The 20438-nt window shown below is 46.1% G+C and overlaps 1 protein-coding gene across 1 annotated transcript in view; it reads right to left on the reverse strand.

Annotated features, from left to right (window-relative positions):
• Positions 1–20438, reverse strand: part of syne1b (spectrin repeat containing, nuclear envelope 1b) — a gene marked incomplete at its 5' end in the record, with an annotated part of 99061 nt that overhangs the window by 27408 nt on the left and 51215 nt on the right. The window contains 30 exon segments of the mRNA XM_080012399.1: positions 273–428; positions 526–657; positions 1087–1240; positions 1676–1776; positions 2051–2182; positions 3837–4028; positions 5018–5194; positions 5652–5846; positions 6055–6216; positions 6441–6554; positions 7067–7207; positions 7692–7880; positions 8178–8321; positions 9073–9255; positions 9470–9592; positions 9762–9947; positions 11231–11368; positions 11696–11878; positions 12351–12503; positions 12612–12767; positions 12900–13065; positions 13384–13652; positions 14325–14543; positions 14682–14826; positions 14921–15258; positions 15625–17785; positions 18381–18646; positions 19132–19308; positions 19442–19567; positions 19787–19933. Coding sequence (XP_079868525.1) covers positions 273–428; positions 526–657; positions 1087–1240; positions 1676–1776; positions 2051–2182; positions 3837–4028; positions 5018–5194; positions 5652–5846; positions 6055–6216; positions 6441–6554; positions 7067–7207; positions 7692–7880; positions 8178–8321; positions 9073–9255; positions 9470–9592; positions 9762–9947; positions 11231–11368; positions 11696–11878; positions 12351–12503; positions 12612–12767; positions 12900–13065; positions 13384–13652; positions 14325–14543; positions 14682–14826; positions 14921–15258; positions 15625–17785; positions 18381–18646; positions 19132–19308; positions 19442–19567; positions 19787–19933 — 7125 coding nt within the window.

The following is a 20438-nucleotide window of genomic DNA, read 5'->3' on the forward strand; positions in this document are numbered from 1 at the left end:
ATTAATTTTGACCAAAATTTAAAACTGGAAAACACAAAATAATATAATATAAGTATAAGTGTTGAATCGAAAACTTTAATCAACTTATTAGCTTTGAATAATGATGAAAAAAACACACATGAAATATTAAGATAAGAAAAACACTTATTTTTCATTTTAATCTTTTCACTATTCACTCTTTTTACACACTATTTACACAGCTTTATTAATAAAGCTTTACAATCTACAGGTGCCTAAAGCTGTTTTGTGTGTATGAACATCACTTGACGTACCTCCTGATTGTGCAGCTGGGTCTCTGCGTTTTCGGCGAGCAGCACCGAGCCGGAGAAGAAGACGTTCTCCACCTCGTCCAGCCAGGCGGAGGTGGAGGACACGGCCGTGTACAGCTGCTGCTCCTGCTCCAGCCCTCCTCTCTCCCCAGCGGCAGACTGTGAACACGTCCAACGAGACGAGTCAATACCATCACGTTATAACAACACTGTCATGAACAAACGATGCCTCGTGTTATTACAGAAACAGTATAACCTGAGGTGCGGCTTCCTCTATCGCCTGCCTGAAGCCGTCGTACAAGGACTTGATGGAGGGTTTGTCGTGGACCTCTGACTCTCCTTTAAACAGCGGCCCTGCTGCCGCCACCTGAGACGTCCTGGAGAAAACCTGAAATACAGTTGGAGCGGGTCAAACCCAAATCGCAAAAGGGGTAACGGAATAATTGGGAAAAAAAAAAGAGTTAAGCATGTTGGCTTAGTTAGTTAGCAATTACTACACCATAAGAAATAATTAGGGCCCTCACCTTAAAAAGAAGTTATCTTTCTGCATTGAGAATTTTATTTTTAACATATTGTACATTACTACATAGCATAATATGAATCCCATTCCCCTGGATGATGTCTACATTCTAAATGCTATTATTTTTAATGTCACAATTTACGAGCGCGTCTGCCATGTGCACACCGTGATTCTGTACCGTGTGACGGATTTGTATTATTTGTGTTTTATGCATGATTTATTTATCTCTTGATCTCAATAAGACCACTTTACAAAGTAAAGCTGCCTCTCCTCGTGAACAGAAATCATGGTTTTTACTGGTTGCTTGCGTTCCTGCTCCAGGGTTTTCTGGAGGAGCTGCAGCTTGGTTTGGAGCTCCAGTCTCAGACTCTCCCATCTCTGTGTCATCTGCTCGCGGGCGGCCTTGGCCTCCCTCTCAGCCAAAACTTCCGGCGAGAATGGCTCCGCTGCACTGGGTTGTCAAATGAAGAAAGAATCGAGACTGAATAAACTCCTAATTTTAAAACAAGTGTTCTAAACACATACATTATCAGCATTTAAAGGATAGTTTCGCCTTTTTTTCATTACAGTCCTTGTCAACATGTTCCCTTCGTTTACAACTGTTCATAGCACAACCTCGCAGAACGCTTCATTATTGACAAACTTACCACTCTGCTGCAGCATCTCACTCTGCTTAAATGCAGTCCAATTGGGGCAAATATTCAAAAATGCTGAACCTACTGTGTCCTTTAACCGTTTGTTGATTTTTAGTCATACTTTTAAGATAGTCTTTAGTTTGAAGCAACTTAAGCAGCAATTTCATTTTTAATATGTGTGTTTTTATTGTTTTTCCAGCGCTCAGTAACACAGCATAAACAAAAGCTGAGGGCTCGTGAGGGCATGCTACCTGGAGCTGATAGGTGAAGCCTGCTGGATGAGAATCTCCTCTCCTCTGCTGGCAACGGACTGGAGAAGCTTTTTCTGCTCCGCAAGCTGCTCCTCCAACTCCTGCACAACAAACACACGATAATGCCCCATAAGATGTACTTTTAGCCTTTTATCCAGTCTGAGCATGGAGGGAGTTAACGCTCCACCGTGAAGCACAGGCCAAGGTCTGCAGCAAAGGCCTGCATAACTGGAAAACAATCCTGCCCAGTAGACTTTGTGAGATGGTATGAAACTACTGGAATTTCCAAAAACATGGGACAACTCTCACGGCTGTGCTGAAGTGCCTCCAGCGTAAAGGAGGAGGCAGTGTGGGAAAGACAGTAGGAGCGTGTACCCTCTGCCTCTGGAGGCTGTCCTGGTGCTGCTGGGATCGTGTGGTCCGGGCCTGGGCCAGCCAGTCCTGAACACTGGGACTCTGAGACAGGCTGGAGTCCGACCCGCTGTCCTCCTGCTCCTGCAGAGAGCCCTGGTGGACCACACAGCGTTATTTGATTTTAATCTCTGGAACAATCAAACTGTTTCGCTCAATTTACCAATTTGTACACAAATTAAAAAGTAGTGAATACAATCCAAGTTAATGACTGGTTGATAGACACGCCCTGTAGAAGTTAACCCCTCCTTGGTAGAAAATTCATGAAATGGGTGCGACACAAGAAAACATAATGTATTCTCTCAGCTGATCTATGAGCTCTGCCATACCAAGTGTAACAGAAAATGATAAACATCATGTTTATATTAGGGGACTTTAACATTCAAAAGCTCTTTCAGTGTACATAACATGGATGGCTCCAGTTAGACTTGAACCCTTGAGGATCATTGAGTGAAATTCAAGGAAATGACAAACAAACTCAAACTCAATAGCCGGTTATTACTGACGGATTGTCAAAAAGAAAACGGCTGCAAGGCACATAACAGCGGTAGATTGGGGAGACAATTCTCCATCAGCAGTATTTATCATCCTTAATATTACAGGGAGTTTCATTACAAGAAACATAATATAATGCAGCTTTAACCTAGGCAGGTTTATTACTTTGATAATTTATTTAAAGGGCACAGACAAATTCTCTGCATGCCACAATTATGATAATAGGACAACTTGCTTCAGCTACGGTGCCCTTTGCTAAGTGCTATTGAGCAAGGCACTGAACAGCCAATCTCATACAGTATACAGTATAGTGTTTGTGGGTGTGTGTGTATCCTTTCACATGTGCAGTCTTTCCCAGCGATGTTCTGAAACCGTTCCTGCATGGGGTCATGTGTGAACGGGAGCAGGGGTTGATATTGCTGGAAATCTGTTCCAGCAATTTCCCACCTCAAGACCTAGTAACATTTCCGGGGAAATGCCAGGACAGAGAAATGGCGAGTCCAATCCGAACCGTGGAGCTGCAAAGGCGAGAAACTGAAACACGTCCAGTCTCCACGGAGACTTTATATTCCTAAATTTAATTATTTTTCTCATTAAAAATGCTAGACCCTAGACATGTCTTTTAGAGTAAAGGGTGCGGTGCAGGGACATCAGGCACCAGCGCTTCGCTTGCCACAGGCTGCACCGCAGCGCGGAGCTGAAGGGTGCGAGCGGACAGGGAGAGGTAGAACGGGTGGAGAACGTTCATTCTCCGGAGGCAGAGAGTGTAAAACAGGTGGAAAATAATCCCATTTAATTACATTGGGTTAGGGTTATTGCGCCTGGCGCCTGCTTCGGGCGTATACTGTATGTACTAATTTATATATTGATTGCCTCGTTTATTTATTTTAGGATTAATTTCATAACCATATTGATTTTTATTTGCGTGCTACGTCCGCATACATCCCCTTTGTGCACATAAGTTAATGAGCGTTGCTGCTCCGTCTGTTGCTCTCCAGCGCGAAGGGTGCTGCCGGGGGTGTGGTGACTTCCGCTGGACTGTCCCTTGCCCCATCTATTCCGGCATTATCATGGCATGTGTGAAAAGGCACAAGACCGACATTTTCCTGAATGTAGCTGCACGAATGAGTAGTGAAACTCACTAGCGATGCTGGAAAGTTATCCCAGTAATTTACCGGGAACCATGTGTGAAAGGGGTTTCCGTTAAGAAGGGAACTTTTTAAAGTTCTGTGTGGAGTTTACATGAAGCTCTCACCTGGATGCTTCCCTGCTTGTCCTGGAGCATTCTCTGCAGCTCCAACAGGCTTCCCTTCAGCGTGCGCAGCTTCCTGGCCAGCTGCTGGACGTCCTCCCTGCTCTCCGCCCGGCCCTGCAGCAGCAAGATCTCGCTGTGCACCGACAGCTCGGACAGCGCCAGCACTTTCTCCTCGATCTCCAGCAGCATGTTCTGCAGCAGCAGCAGGAGAGAGGCCAGCTCAAACATGGTGCCCCCCACCCCCAGGGCCTAAAACGGCCCTTGCCTCTGCAGAACTCGGGGAGCCAGCTAGGCCAAAATCCAGGTTCGACCCCCCCCGCTAATCCAACAGCTTTCCGCGGGCACAGGAGAGGGAGAGAACTCCCTCCGCTCTCATCCTTGGCCCACCTTTCCGGCCTCTCCTCCTGCGCTACATATTATTGCTAATCCTTCACGCCCCATGCTCTGCAGAGTAAACGCTCTCGCTCAGGTTGGAAAGCAGATCCCGGGCGAAACGTGCCGCATAGTTGTCAGAAAGCCCCCAGCAGCAGCAGCAGCAGCAGCAGCGGCACCCAGAGACACCCATCGATGAATCCTATTCTGGTTACTTGCTGTTGTCCTGCGAGCCGCGATGCATAGCTATCCGAGCTGGAGAGCGTCACTCGGACACCTTCTGTCCCGCCTCTGTTGTCTAGGACTCCCCTGCTTGAATATCCTAGTAGGGCGTCTCAGCTCCGTCACCAACCACCAATCCCAGGGGCGTTATCTAACTATCATTTGAAAACCAGCCAGCCCTGCGTTGCTTACGGGTCACTGTCACAAGGAGGCATCTGCATAATCTGCTTAAGACTCATGTTTCAGCCGATTAGGAGCCCAGCCACCTGAATGCCCCCCCTAACTCCACTAATACTCTTATTTACCCACTGACAGTTTCCCGCCCCCTTCCTTGGGGGCTGATCCATTTCTCATGGGGATAATAAAATATTGGAAGACGAGTAGGGTGTTATGATGTACTTACACCTTAAGTAAATGTTGGTTTAATGGCTGGAGACTAATAAGACTATGTGCTGGCTGTCCAACGGCAAGTACTCTTTCTAGGAAATGCTGTTACTTCAAATCGCCACGAACTACATTTGTTTTAATATTAAAATTGACATCCAGCTCACAGTATCTCAGAATACACAGCAAGGGGGACCTCTTACCTGACATTCCTCCAGCTGGGCCTCCATCTCCGCCTCCTCCGCAGGAGTGGGTTCCAGGATGGAGGTGACGGTACGCTGGGTGGCAGCCAACCACTGGTCCAGCTCGTCAGCCTGGCTCAGGTAGAGCTGGATGGCCTCTTCCTGCCGCTGGCTCTCCAGAAGTTCGCTGAGTCGCTCCTGTGGAACCACATTGTAACTATTATAACAACTATCGCATTTAGCATATGCATTTAGATTTTCCCTTTTTTCTGTACAATTTATGGAATTAATTAATATCTGACTAAACTGTATAAAGTTCACATAATGAAAACACACAATTAAGGAATTCCTGTCATTTTTGTGATTTTTAGATTGTTTCAAAAATAAAGCAAGAAAAAAAATCACATATGCATTCAAGGGTAAAAAAAGGGTTAAAAAAACAACTTTTACTGTATCTTCAGTTGACAAGAAAATAGATTGAATGATAGCCTTGTCTTAAACTAGTATGAAGTGTGAGGATCACGACTAATCTCGATTCCGCATCATACATGGACGAAAAAAAGATGAAAACGAGAGACTTTTGTACATTTGTTTGTCGTAGTTTATGGCTTACAGGACAAATCTACAGGACAATTTGTCTCACTGTGGCTCCTACCTCCAGGATCTGCTGTTTCCCGGAAGCCTTCATGTGGATGGTGGCCATCCTCTCGGCCAGGACAGCCAGGGAGGACTGCATGGCCAGCTGGTCGGCCAGGTCAGAGTCTGCGGTGTCGGAGATCAGTTCCTCTGCAAAGTTTGTCTGCAGCGTGTCGATCTCCTCCTGGAGCCTCTGAATCTCTCTCATCACCCCCTGTTGTAACAGAACAGTGTTATACACCAGATGGGGTCGAACTTGAAACATTAGCTGGCTGCTTAAAAGGTTGTGCAATCATTTTTGTTCCGCGCTAGCTTTTGAAACATTAATTATATTGATATGTACTTATATATGAAATGCACGGCGTATTATTCAAGTGCAGTTTAGCTCGTCTTCAGTCCAGACATAGAGATCCAGGCCTCACCTGGTGCACCTCCATGTGGCTCTCTGGGCTCTGATCCTCCGGCAGGGGTTCACTGAGCTTGGCCTCCAGGGCCTCCATCTTGGAGGAGATGGACTGCAAGGAGCCCTGGTAGCGCTGCTGCTTCTCCAGCGCTTCATACAGAGAGCGTTGCTTCTCGCTGATCTGCAAAGGCCAAGTGAATGAAAGGGAGAAAATGCAACTGCACTTTTGAGTACATTCCTAAATATTAATTCAGTGTTATAGGTTTGGCAACGGAAAATTTGTTTGAGAGCAGAATTATTTTCTGTGCGCTGGGTAGTAAACAGGCAACATGAGGGACTTGAGAACTGTTTCATAAAAAAAAAATGCAGATAGATAAAGTGCAGAGCTGTCGTCTGATAACGCACCACGTTCTTTAACGTCTCCCAGGAGCGCTGCAGGTCGTCCAGGTGGGCCACAGACTCAAAAGTGGGGTCGTATAACTCCTGGATGGGAGCTCTTGTGAGGGTTCCTCGTCCTGCCTGAACGACGCCACAAAAACAAGAAGTGAGAAATGAAGTCGCAGGAGAGAGAGCGCGATGCAGTGTGCAGACACTGAGGCAGAAAGTGTCACTTTTCATATTTTTCAAATACTTAAAAAGCATTTTTTTATTCAACTATTTATATTGCAGATCACCGTTTAAAATGGTTGGAGGCCTCCGGCTAGGTTTTCGCATGAGGTATTCAGAAGCTCTTTTGGTTGATTAGGTTGGGTGTTTCGGTCGGAATTCATCAATTGCATGCTTGCCTATCAAGATTGCGACAGACTGTTTTTTTTTGCCCTTGTAGTGAGAATTTTTTATTGACATTTGGCATTTGGCCGGGCCGCTTGTTTGACAACCGTGGATTAGATAGAAAGACTTGTATGACATGCAGCAGAGCTGAGACCTCAAACAACAACGTCAGAAGGTCGCAGTGTGTCACCGTCACAGAGAAGGAATACGGATCACTGTTCGGGAGTTTGTTTCAAATTGACTGAGGAAAGAGCGGATACCTTGCCAAATAAGGCCTCAGTGTGAGTGACGGGAGAAGGGGAGCGACACACAGGAGGGGAGGAGACCTCGCTGTTGGTGCCCTCCTCCCCGGACTCCTCAGTGACGGGAGACAGCAGGGTGTGGCAGCGGCCGGCCGTCATCTGACGCGCCACGCAGGTCAGATGTGAGCAAAGAAGATGTGTAAGGGAATAAGAATGGATCAATTAATTAATGGATAATTAATCGCTGAGAGGGACACAGAAAAGCGAGCATAGAGATTCAAATTACAGACGTGAAAAGATTCGGAACAAACAGAAAAACTCTCATATAGAGTAAACTCCATATGCTGCTGCCATTGCTGGTGGGAACGTGGCGCACATGCGAAAAGTGAAAAGCAGAATTTGCCGATCAGCATCTAGTTGTGGTCAGTAAGCTGTCGATACCGATGAACACAGGCAAAAAAGGACAGCACCGTCTGAAATATCCCCACCAAGTGACCAAGACAGGAGAAAAATAACATACTATAGAAGAAGGAAAACTATGGAGAAAAGAAAGTAAGCGCGTAACACGGACGACGTTATCGTTTACCACTTTAATTGTTATTGACCTTACAACAACTGCTTCAAGAGTCGCGCTCACGCTCACCATGACAGCTTGAGCTGAGGATTTTTTGGATTTCTCCCCTTCCGGCTCCTCCGGCCCCTCGGGAAGGCCCTCCACGTCGCTGACGGTCAGCAGCATGGTGGCGTGCTTGGCCTTCACCGCCAGCATCTTGCACTTTGAATTCAGGCAGGCGATCTGCTCTTGGTAACCTTTGATCTTCTGGGCCAACTCCTGTTGAAAACAACACGAACAACAATCCATTTTATGCATCCGAAAAGTTAACGGGAACATCCTTAATCATTAACATGTATCAAAGGACTGAGAATATCACGGAAGGGAGGATTGTAGATCGCACTTAATGCGTCGCATTTAATGAGCATTGTTGCAAGGATTATACAGAGGACAGAGGGTTCCCAGAGAAGCATTATATATATTTATATTTTATCAATAAATATAGTATTATATAAATATTCATCCTAAAATAAATATTGTTCCACAAAAGTAATATGTGGCATCTGTGAGTCGTACTTCGTGGTGGAGGATCTGGGCCTGCAGCTCCTGGATGTTGTTGGCGGGGATGGGGCGGTCCTGGATCACCCGGTGGGCTTCCTCTATCAGGCCCTGCAGCTCCATCACTTCCTGCTCGTACTGTTCATACTGCACCACGGCCTCCTGGGAAAGGATGAAACAGGTGTTGACGGAAACCAACTTAACAGACGGATAGTTTTGGTCTTACAAAAGAAAGAAGAAACATGCTTTCAAAATATTTTTTTTAAGTCCTACAGGACATTCCTCAGTACAAGATATTAAATATTCATATGTTTAAGGTAAGGAATTTGAAGTATTACTTGTTTGGTGCAGGACAGGGTAGGTATTAGGTAGTACCAGGGGTAGGTTATCCCTTCCTAAGTAATTAGAAATTGTGATATTTCTGAGCATTTACTGTTTGTTTCCAGGTAACAACAAGGATTGTTTTGGATTTCTCTCACTCTCTTCATACTGACGTGTGAGTATGAAGGTATGTATGAGGTTCAGTGGTAAGCTCAGGGTTTAGAACTAGAGTTCTTGGCGTTCTTGGGGTTTAGAACCAGAAATCCTATCCATCAGACTCTGATGTAGAGGAACTTGACTCATTTTGACAAAATCAGTACATAGAAATATGAAATGAGACAAAATGTTTATGTTGAAATGAATAAAAATTGAAGACTATTTAATGTATTTTAAGGCCTTATATTTGTAAAATGGAATTAAAGACATTTTCATGGACCTGCAGACACCCTGCGGATAAGACATGAATTCACTTGCATGGTCATGAATTGTAACTTATTAAAACTTGACAGCTGCGTGTTGTGCTAAATACGTGCGCGACAGGATACGATAATGAGACATGTTATAGCCCCCGACGCTCTAATGGGACTAGTACCTGCAGAATGTTGCACTGCTGGATGGCGACGTGCTGCAGCTGACTGGCCTCCTGCTGCAGGCGCAGCGCCGTGCGGCAGATGGCCAAGCTGGGCATCACTTCTTCTGGGACCCGCAGCGCGCTCTGACACAGCTGCACCGTCTGCACCTGCTGCTTGAAGCTTTCCATGTCGGCCAAGAGACGCTGTGACCACAGGAGGAAAGTTTACAGTCTTTTACAAAGGACTACATGCTATTAGAATTTGATTTCCAAAACTCATAAACCGTACGTATTATATTGTGTATGATAACTCTGTATTTATATCCGGAAACAAGCTTAGAATACAGTATGGGTGTGGGAAAAATGAATCCAATTTTGGATTCAAAGTTGCAACACTTCCTCAGGTGTTTGTTGTTACCTGTCTCTGGACAAGCTGCTCTTTGAGGCTCTGGCGAGCCAACTCTGGGGAGGTCAACGTGGTTTGTATCTGCTCCAGAGAAACATGCAGGGCTTTCACTTCCTGCTCCAGGGCTTCCATACTCTGAGGACAGTACAAATGCTTGTCAGGTATAAACACATAGTACAGTAACTTTTCAACCCTGCAGGGAAGATGTATTAACGAGAAGCAATGACATACATCCGAACACTGAATGATGATTGTGTGGGGGTAAGGAAAGGGGATCAGTGTTGTTTATAATCAGTTTACATACCTTGTCTGCGTCCTGCAGGCTCTGCAGCCGGGTTTTGATGCTTTGCTGCAGCTCCTCAGCGTGTCGGCTGAGCTCGCACACCTGCTGCGTCATGGCCTCCACCTGCAGGACTTCGGACAGGAGCTCCACCTTCTCCCCCATCGACTCCAGGTCGCCGTGGAGCTCCCGGGACTCCCTCAGGACGGCCTGAACGCCAGAAAGGCAAGGCGGTGAGCGAGGGTGCGGCAAAGCTTCCTGGAGTTTCGCATTGGTAGTCTCAGCAGTTGGTCCCTACAGGAAACACGTCCTGGGGATCCTCCCTAACCTGCGTCCTCGTAACGCCAATCAGAGACCTTAAAAAATCTTGGAGTTTTTATATTAATGATTGGCACTGGTAGAATGTTTGCATCTCACTTTGTTTTAACTGTGTGAACCCAGTTCCATCCTTCAATTAAAATATGTACAACCAAATACCTCGCTGGATCGCTACAGAAATAATCTGATAATATCCCGGACTTGGAGAACATTTCAAATAGCGGATTTCAACCTGAATGTGACGATGAAACTGAATATTTTCAAGATCCACCAGAGGAGACCGACGATATGCCCATTGTTGTTACAACGGAAGAAGTTGATAATGTGATGAAGTCAGTTGAGGTTGGTGATGCGGATTATGAACAAGTAGCAATGCACAAGATTCTCAAGTTTACCTGCAAATGCAGCCAGGGGCCAAATGAAAATGAAAAGAGGCCCCAAACAGGCTCTCAGAGTGTAGCTTGGCTAGGGTTGGGGTTAGCCCACATAATTAATCCAACAACTTTGAAGATATTTGGCATACGCACATTTATATATTAAATGACACACTATGGCTGATATACAGAGACTCATATTATTGATAGACTCTACATTTTGTTGTGTTGTCCGCACTTTTAAACTCCTAAATAATTCCACTTTTATAAAACATGTATATTCTTACTGTTAAATAAAAGCTTTTTTAAAAACAAAAGATGTGTGTCAATGCCGCTGTTCAACATTCCCTCAAAACACAAGAACAATGCAGAGGATTGCCCCATTCAGTAGGGTGTCAAGTCCCCATTCAGCAGGGTGTCAAGTGGACATATGACAAGTAGCCATGCGGCTTTGTTGGTCCTCCAACTCTTCGAGTTCTGGGAGCTGGCTGAATGAAGCCTAGTATGGGGAGAAACTTTGAAGGTGATTATCTCAGAAACACAGTTTGCCACACCCTTGGCATTAACAAGTCAAAGCTTTAAAAATATTTGCTTGATTTGCACAAGTGACACCTTGTTTGGAAGCTCGGATTCTTCACTTTTTACACAAAAAAGTCAAAAGCCACCAAATGTACCTAAAGTATGCGGTGGGTCACAATTGTGGGATTCCTTCGGGAACGGTTCGAGGGTTGTGAGTGGAATTTGAAGAGTGGAATTTCAACCTGACCTGTGATGTCATTCCCGTTTGGATCTCCAGCCTACCTGGTACATCCTGATCTGTTCCTGCAGGTGGACGGAGGAGTTCCAGATGATGTTGGCCCTCACCAGGCTTTTGGCCTTCTCTGCCCACCTCACGATGAAGTCCAACATCTCATTGTACTCGTCCAGGTAGCAGACAGCCTGAGAAGCAAAGACAGCAACATTCAATAAATCAGCAGAGTGTACTGCTAGCAGCAATATTGGAAGATTTTTGGTGACTCTGAAAAACATAGTCAACAACACATACAATCAGAATATATAAAAATACGATGTAGTATAAAATACAACACAATATATTAAAAAAAACTGACTTTTTATATAAAATCTTTAGTGGTGACTTGATTGCGTTGACTCAAACCTTTAAATTTGATTAAAAATCTCAGAAGCTTTCCAACGCTCCGATGTTGGAAGGTATGGAGTTCCATTTTACAGTTACTTCGACAGCGTAATTGCCATCTCCCTGCTAACCTTTTTAAGCCAGTTGTTCCTGCAGTCTGCCAGCCGGGTGGTGTGGTGATGGATTTCCGACAGCTTGCTGATGGCATCGCTCAGCTGTTTGGCCAGCAGAGGGTTCCTTCGTCCAAACTCCTGTACGGCGGCCTCCAGCTCCGAGAGAGCGCGACCACAGGTGTCCAAGTCCTCAGCCAGGCTCTGAGAGTGGATAGAGGTCTCGTTTCCAGCAGCCAATTTCCAAAATCCAAGGTAAAATTCGCCACCCCACCCTCAAATAATCAGCAGAAAACACTCTCTTAGAGCCTCAATAAGGTGCATTCCACTAAGTATAATTATGACTTTCAGAGAGTGCTGGTTGCTCACACTATCAGACTGCCAAGACCCTGTCCTCGCAGTCAAATAAATGCTTCAGCATGAACAGCATGAACAACACTGATCAAGTATAATATAATATAATACAATATATGACTTATTTTCATTAAATGCAATTTGTATTTTAAAGTATGTTGCAAGTTGTGCATGTAAGGAGCTAAACAAAATAAAAGTTGTTATTATTATATAAATGATTTTGTACTGACGGTGTGCAGCTAACTGAGATTTTCATGTCCCTAAAAGTACAAGCTCCGCTATGCAGGAGATGCATGGGACGCAGCATTTTCACTCGACCTACCTTGACCTCTTCTCTGGCGTGTTCAACGTCGGGAGACTTTTCCTTGAATTTTGCCGAGATGGCTTTGAGAGTCTCAGAGACATCATGGATTCTGGAACTGAAGTCCTCTCTTATATCCCTGGTCTTCTGAATTTCTCTCTCTTTGGACAGAACCTGCGATCACAAAATTAATATAAATAAAACACTACTACTACTACTAGTCACTACAAAAACAACTACAAACTCAAAATGGCGTTATTTAAAGGCACTCAATAGTCACACCTGGTCTTCAATGGCGCCCAACGCCAGGGAGACCTCGGCCAGCTGCATGGAGATTTCGGAGGGCAGGATCGTGTAGAGGTCGAGGTACTTGCTCTGTTGTTGCTCCGCCATTTTATCAACATTCTGACGATAGTTGATCACATCACCGTGCACAACCTGTGAACAAAGAAATAAGGCATAATACTTCTTGGATGTCTCCTTTGAGCCAAATATTTACCCAGAGACACAACAGTTTCACATGACGGAGGCAAAATGTTAAATCTGTGATTATTCAGATGGTTGTTTCACCTCCAGCTCCTGCAGCAGAGCGTCTATATCCGGCGTGGGATTTAGGAGAAGCTCCCTGGTCTCCTGGATCCAGGCTTTGACGACACTCAGGTCCTTCTCCACCTCCTCCCTGTCCCTCAGCTCCTGTGCGGCCTGAGCCCGCTTGGCTCTGGACTGGCTCAGGAGGCTGCAGAAACATATTCACAACGCTCCTCTACTATACGCTGAAGGATGGGGTGCGGATTGCACAGCACCGAGAGAATTCAAAAACAGCCATGTAAGATGTGAATGACGGGAAATGTGAATTTTAATTTAATTAGGCGTACAGCAACTTGTGACTTACAGAGACCATTGTGCAAGAGTATTCTTTCTAAAAAAAGAACCATTGGTCACATTAAAAACCATGGTTATTGGATACCACGTACTTAAGTACTGAGAGCTGCATTGAATCTATAAACGATTTTGACGGAAGTTGGATGTAGATGGAAGTTCATCTTCTCAGTACCTCTCCAGCTGGTCCTGCACGGCCCTGATCTCCTTCAGGCTGGGCAGCTCGTCCTGGTCAGTGGTGGGAGAGGGCACCTCCACCACGTGCAGCAGGCTGAGGGCGTACTGCCGCAGCAGCGTGAGGCCGGACAGCTGGCGCTCCACGTCCTGGCTCAGCAGGTCGTGCTGGTCCAGCAGGGACTGCAGCGCGGCTTTGGAGGCCTTCTCCACCGCCGTCTCGGGCACGCGGCTCTGCAGCTCATCGGACACCGCTCCCAGCTTTACTATCTGTGCAAGCAGATGCAGAGATAGGAAGTGAACAGGCAATAATCAGCTGACATACGAAATATTACATGGACTGGAACCATCGTCAAACACTACAGCACAAAAAACATTTACAAAAATCAGTCATTAGTCTTTTCTTGTCTCCTAGGTCTGAATAGAGACACCTGAATTTTTTTAAACTTGCACAAACACTTATTTGGCTGCAGGAAAATTATCTAATGTTTCGTCTATATTATTATTGACATTTTATTGTGCCATTTATTTTGATTACTTTCTATATTCCTTATAGGCAATTTATTTGATGGTACATGAATGTTGATTTCAGTGTGTGTTCTGTATACAAACTTACATTTTTGAACAGCAGTCAGTTTTTAGTATTGGACTTGATGAACTTGACTTTAACCAGCAAGAATTACAAGCATCGTTGATATGTTTGTGTTCTTGTCTCTCAGGGGTTGACAAAGAGCTCTCCCGGTGAGAAACATTATTTTCACTGTCATTAAAGCCAAAGATAATTTGTTATCTAGATATTATTTTTACCTCAATTTTATTTTTTCCTTATGTAAGGGCTGTTACAACTGTATATGTTTTTCATAAATTAATATTAAGTATTCACCAATTGATGTACAGATTGAAGGTGGAGCCCTGTCTACATTTTCCTCGGGGCGTCCTTACCTTCTCCCTGAAGGTCCTCCAATCATGCGCCGTGTCCTCCAGCACACTCTCCTGCCCCCGCGCCACGCTTCGCAGGCGGGTCCAGCGCTGCCACACAGTGGTCATGGAGCGGCTGATCGTGGCCTTGCTGGCGTCGCTCCCCACCAGCTCCAGCTGGGCAGCCTGCTCCTCCAGACCACTCAGCTTCTCCTGGAACCCAGTCACTAGCGACACAAGTGACTAAAGGGGGAAATGCATAGTAATTATGATTGTTTATGGGCAGGGGAGTCTTGAATGGGACTACATGCAAAATCGTACTTAAATGACTCGGTCCTAGTGAAAGTGGATAGCAAATTTATTTTTTTTCCAAATTCATACCCTATGACTGCCCAGCTTCTCCTCTGCCTCCTGGCTTGTGGCTGCCTTTGCAGTAGAAAACTCGGTTAGCTTCTTTTCCGCCTCGTTCATCAGCTCAATCACGGTCTGCCTCGCCTCCTGGTAGGACTTCCACTGGGCCACACAGCTGCGGTCGACATAACCCAATTTATATTCAACCTACTTCGAATGGACATTGTAGCGTGACTTCAACTTCTCTTTACACCGTTCACATCTTCTACCTGTGAAGGACGTCCTTGTGGCACTGCAGCTGGTCCCGGACCTCCACGCCCCTCTGCTGCGCCGAGTCGACGCTCAGTCGGAGCTGTTCCCTGGCGGTGGGGTTGACCAGCTTCTCCAGTTGTGGAGGCAGCGAGAGCAGCTCCTGCAGATGGATTAGGAACTCCTGCTCCGTGGACATGATGTCCTCCTGCTGCCGCAGACACTCCTCGTAGTTCTCCACATCCACGCCAAGGCCGGCCTGCTGCAGGAAGGACACGGCGTCCTCCAGCCACTCGCAGGCCGACTGCATCCGGAAGTGATACTGCTGGCACAGCACCAGTGCTTGCTCCAGGGTGATCTTCACAAAACAGCACCAGAGAAATTTATGAGAAATATTGAAAAATGAAAAATAATGTTTGTGGTCTGATGAGGTATGAAATCACATTGATAAAAACTATTTGACAATCATAATAGCAAATATCATCTTGAGATCATGTTCCAATTTTGAGAGTGCTAGATTTGTATGATATTAATTTGCACTTTTTTTTAGCTCATGCTCAATGGGGTGCGCGCATGGTAATTTAAGGATTTTTTTTTATTTTGGGGCAATTTTATAATGATTAAAACATGTAACTCATTTGAATTATTAATACATTGAAAGTACCCACATCCTAGTCGTGTATCACTTATACATTTTCACAGGATGGTCAAGAGAGAATGTCACCTGTTTGGAGCTCAGGGATTTTTGAACATCTGCCTGCAGCTTGGCCATTTCCTCCAGGCTCGTATCCACATGAGCCGGGACAAGCTCGTTGGCGCTGATGTACTTCTGCTTCTCCCTGCTGCTAAGAGCAGCCACGATCCTCAGCCTGGACTGCACCTCCTCCTGCATGATCTGCTGCTTCCTGATCTCCTCCTGAACCTTCTCCACCCTTACGTCAACAATGACAGCGTAGCCCTGCTCGTCCCTGACCTTCTCCAGCCAGTCCAGCGTCCTCTTCATCTCCGTCTCAAAGTCTTTGCTCTGGACGAACCTGTTCTCGCACTCCTCGATGAGCTCCCCAACGGCAGCCTGCAGGGACCGCAGCTCGTCCTGCCACAGGACAACCTGATCCTTGGAGGCGTCCTGGGCCGCCTGGTCGACGTGAGGCGCCAGGCTGTCCATCTGCTCCATCAGCCTGGACAGGTGAGAGTTGGCACTCTGCAGACTTCCCGCCAGAGCGTGGTAGTTCTTCAACCTCTCATCGGCCGACTGGGTCTCCGCATTGACCTTAACCAGTTGCTCTTTAGTGGCTTTCAGCTCCGAGTCGACCTGCATGGCCATGGCTTTGTGGTCTTCGAAGGACTCCAGCGTGTCATCCAGGTGCTCCACTTTCTGTTCCACGAGCCTCTTCAGACCATTGTATAGGCTGACGAGCTGGGTCATCTCTTCAGGCCTCCAGGGCTGACCAGTGCTTCGGAAGCCCTCCTTCTTCTGGTTCAACTCACTCACACCGAGGCCCAGATTGCTCAGATCTGCCTGAATTGTTTTGTACTCGCTTTGCAAGCTGACCACCTCTTCCGTTTGAAGGCCGACAGGCTGTGTCCCCAGGTCATTGAACTGTTCCTCCAGCTCCTTCAGTGCTTTGTGAGTGACATCTATGAATGAGGCATACTCTTTTCTGGCTAAGATGGCCTGCTGTATTTTTTCCTGTTTTTCTTTGGCCAGTGCTAATATGGTATTATACTGCTGGGGGAGGGTATTAAGCTTCTCATCCAGGTAGCAGTGGTCTACTTCATTCAGAGTGGGCAGTATCTCCTGGCCAGATCGCTGTACAATGAGCAGGAGGTTCTCATATTCAACGGCCTGCTCGATTATCTGTTGATACTTCAGCAGCTGCACTTCCAATTCTGCGTCTCCATTCATGAGATTGATTTCGGGGAAGGTGATTATATCAGCTTGCTTTAGCCACTGACACGTTTTTTCCAGGTCCACCTTGAAATACTTCCTCGACACGAGTACTTTTTCCAGCTCCTGTAGTCTCTGGCCACATCGATGCAGGGTTTTCTCAAAGATGTTCTGCAGCTCCTGGAGCTTTGTGAGGATTTCGTTCTTTTCATCCTCACTGGCATCCCTCATCAAGTCCCTGCCCTGAGACCACAGGGAAGTCAGCTCACTCTGATAGGCTTTCAGACTGCTCTGGATATTCCTACACGTTCTGACCTGTTTGGCAAGGTCATCGGGCAGCAGAGCGACGTACTCCTCCGCCTGTGCCTTCTTCTCGTTCTGCTGCACCCAGGTAATTGACTGGCTCACCGCCATCAGGAAGTGTGTCCTCTCGGTGAAGGCCTTGCTCAGGTGCTTCCTGCGCTGGGCAACCTTGACGCTCAGGGATTCCACCTCGGACTGGGTGTCTGCTATCAGCTGCTGCAAGCGTTGGCGCTCATTGAGGCCCAGGTGAGCCAAGACCCTATCTGCATCGGCCATGGCCTGGGCGAGCAGGAGCTGCTTGGCCTCCAGTTCACTGCAGATGCTGAGGTGGTCAAACAGGAAGCTCTGGGCCAGCTCCGGAGGAGGACTCATTTTCATGGCCTCGGACAGGACGGGCTGCTGCTCCTCTGCCCAGTCCCGGGCCTCTCTGAGGCGGGCTTCCACCAGGCTCATGTCCTCCAGGGTCACCATGGAGTCCTGGATCTTCCGCTCAATCAGGCTCTGCAGCTGGACCCAGCGCTGCTCAAAGTGACTGATCTGCTCCTTGACCAGCTCCTTATCATCCAAGTTCAAATGCTGGATGACCTTCTGCCTCTGGTCCTTGAGGTCCTCCAGAATTCCTTTTCTGTCTTCGAGAGCTACAGCAAGCTTCCTCAAAGCTTCTAGGTGTTCTGATGAACTTTCAGCATCAGTTCTGTCATCAAACAAACACAAAATTAAAAAATGCATGCATACCATCAGAAGTCTAAAATCAGTGTTCTCTAAAGTAATTTATTATGGTTTACAAAGGCATTGGTCTTGAGGTAGACTTTTGTTTTGTTAAGGCATCTATACAATTAATGGACATTTTTACATAACATAGATTGTGCAATGAGTTCTATTTATCAGACTCCAGTAATCCATGTGTGGCATAAGTGATTCATAATTTAAAAGTATGTTTTTTTTCAAGAAAATGTATAGTGGTGAGCACAACCAGTGATTCAATCACAACTGGCCTTATTTCCATAAGTCTACTGTATTTCAATAACAGCAGAACCTTGTTTATCTGAACCCCACAGGAATGGCAATTATTCTCATTAGGAATATAATGAGAATAATTGCTTTCTGAACCTGGAATTTCCACCCCTAAATACTGACAAAGCTGGTAGGAAGTGCAGCTGGTCCGAATGACCCGTATATTCAAATGTGTGAGGTTCGGATCAACATGATTCCACTTTAACGTGAAGATTTTACTTTTAGTGCCACTAAATTGATTCGTCATTTTTGCACACTTTAATTTTTGAGCCCACCTGGCTAGATTGTCCCAGTCTTTGGACACCTGCTCAAACAGGGCCTCCATGGCAGTGATGCAGTCATGGTACTCCCTGGCCCTCTGCAGGTCCTCTTCTCTCTGGTCCTGCAGCTGGCCGACCTGGTGGCAGAGCTCCAGCCAGGTGTGGCTCAGGCGTCCCAGCTCGGCGTGTCCCGGAGAGTCCAGGCCCCCGGTCAGCCTGCTCACGCCCTCAGTCATCTTGGTTAGGACACTCTGTTTTGACTGCAGTTGCTGGCTGAATTCCTGTTTGACACACAATAGGTTGTAAAGGATGTTTTGACAAGTGAGATAAAGGGGAATTTAAAAAAAAAGGTCAAAATCACCATTACTACAACAAATTTATGCGTAATTTAGATTTAGATATTGGTACCAACACAAAAAGATTTGCAAGCAAAATAGTGTATTTTGTCTTCTGTTTACAGTATGAGGGGATATTACATTTACATAATATCCAAGGTTAAATAATGCAATAACCACAGTTGCATCTTCAGTACTTTTCTTCAACAAACAACAAACAAATAACACAGCTGAATTAATTGGCTCCTAAATTGCAAGTGTTGACGATAATAAAATAAGGCAATAGAGCTGAAAGCTCAATGAGACTCTTTCAGTTGATTTTAATTGATCTCCATCAAATCGCTATCCAGACCATTGGATGAAGTATTTTTAACCCTCGTCCAGTTGGCTCGTCTACACAAGGGCTGGCACGGGGAGACACTGTGCCGTACCTTGGCCTGCGCCAGCATGTTGTGTGCTATCTTGGTCTCCAGTTCAGCCGGCCTCCTGGAGAAGCTGAGGAGCTGCTGCTCCATGTCCTGGAAGAGGCTGGAAAGCTCCTGCTTCTGCTCCTTGATCTCCCTCCAGCCATCTGACAGTGCCTGGGCGTTGGACATCCTCTCCTCTATCTGGGAATGCCAAAAACAACATATAGTTGTTCACATATTGTCGGCTTCTTGTCCCGGTGGTGATGTCTGCTATTGTACATTCGTATAGTATGAAGTATATACAACAGGAGGCATAAAGTGTTTTTTTCCTGACCGCCAGTTTGATGCGTTGGACCTCAGCTGCTGTCACCCTCACAGTGTCGTCAGAGAGGTCACACACAGAGCACACCAGGTCCAGATAGGTGCTGGCCTGCTCCTGCAGGGCCCTGTAGTGTTTCACCTGCACATGCAAATCACACATAAAAAAAGTATGAATTTAATTTAATTCAATATATGGTCACTATAATCCAAAGTCAACAGGGTGTAGCACTGACTCACTTGTGGGCCTACAGTAATATGGACAGGTGCTGGCGATGCTAAAGTAAAGTATGTTGCTTAAGTATATTGTAAATAGTAAACAGCAGAATTAATAATAAATAACATTAATAAATAGACCAACCTGCCGGAGAGCCTCCTGGAGCCCGGATGCCGGCTGGTCGTTGAGCTGCAGCTCCTCCCGGACGGTGGAAAGCCAGGCCTGGCTCTGCTGGAGGGTGTCCTGATGACTGACATGCTTCTGCAGCTCCCGGTCCAGGCTCTGGTACACCTGTCGGGCACCCAAAGGCTCTCCTAAGCTGCTTCTCTCTTAATGGAGGACGCTCTCTTGGCGGCGCTAGGAGCGTTACTTGCCGGACGATGTGTCCAGAAGGTAAAATATATCCTACAGCTATGACTTGCACAAGAGGATGACTTAGGCTATGGAGCCTAAAATATTACTTCGCTATCTCCAAGGTGAATTGCCACTGGGGCGATCATTTCCCGATAACAACTTAAATCCAACAAGTTAAATTTAAAACTTTTTTAAGACCATTATGAATGCATTTTAAGACCCATTTCACATCCATACTGGCAAAAAAAATTACAAAGGATATGGAGGAAAATCAGAGTTCCACAGGTCTGAAATATACTTGTGGTAGCTGGGGGTGGGAGTTTTCCGTGTTCCGGTGAACGCAGCATCACTTCCTGCTCTGGACGCTTTCAAGCAGAGAGCCGTGTCTGCGTATTCTAACGTTATACCAGAGAACGAGTCCACTAGTTGATCCGTCGTGCGA

This window comes from Zeus faber (genome assembly GCF_960531495.2).
Source record: "Zeus faber genome assembly, chromosome: 13".
In the NCBI taxonomy this organism is placed as follows: Eukaryota; Metazoa; Chordata; class Actinopteri; order Zeiformes; family Zeidae; genus Zeus; species Zeus faber.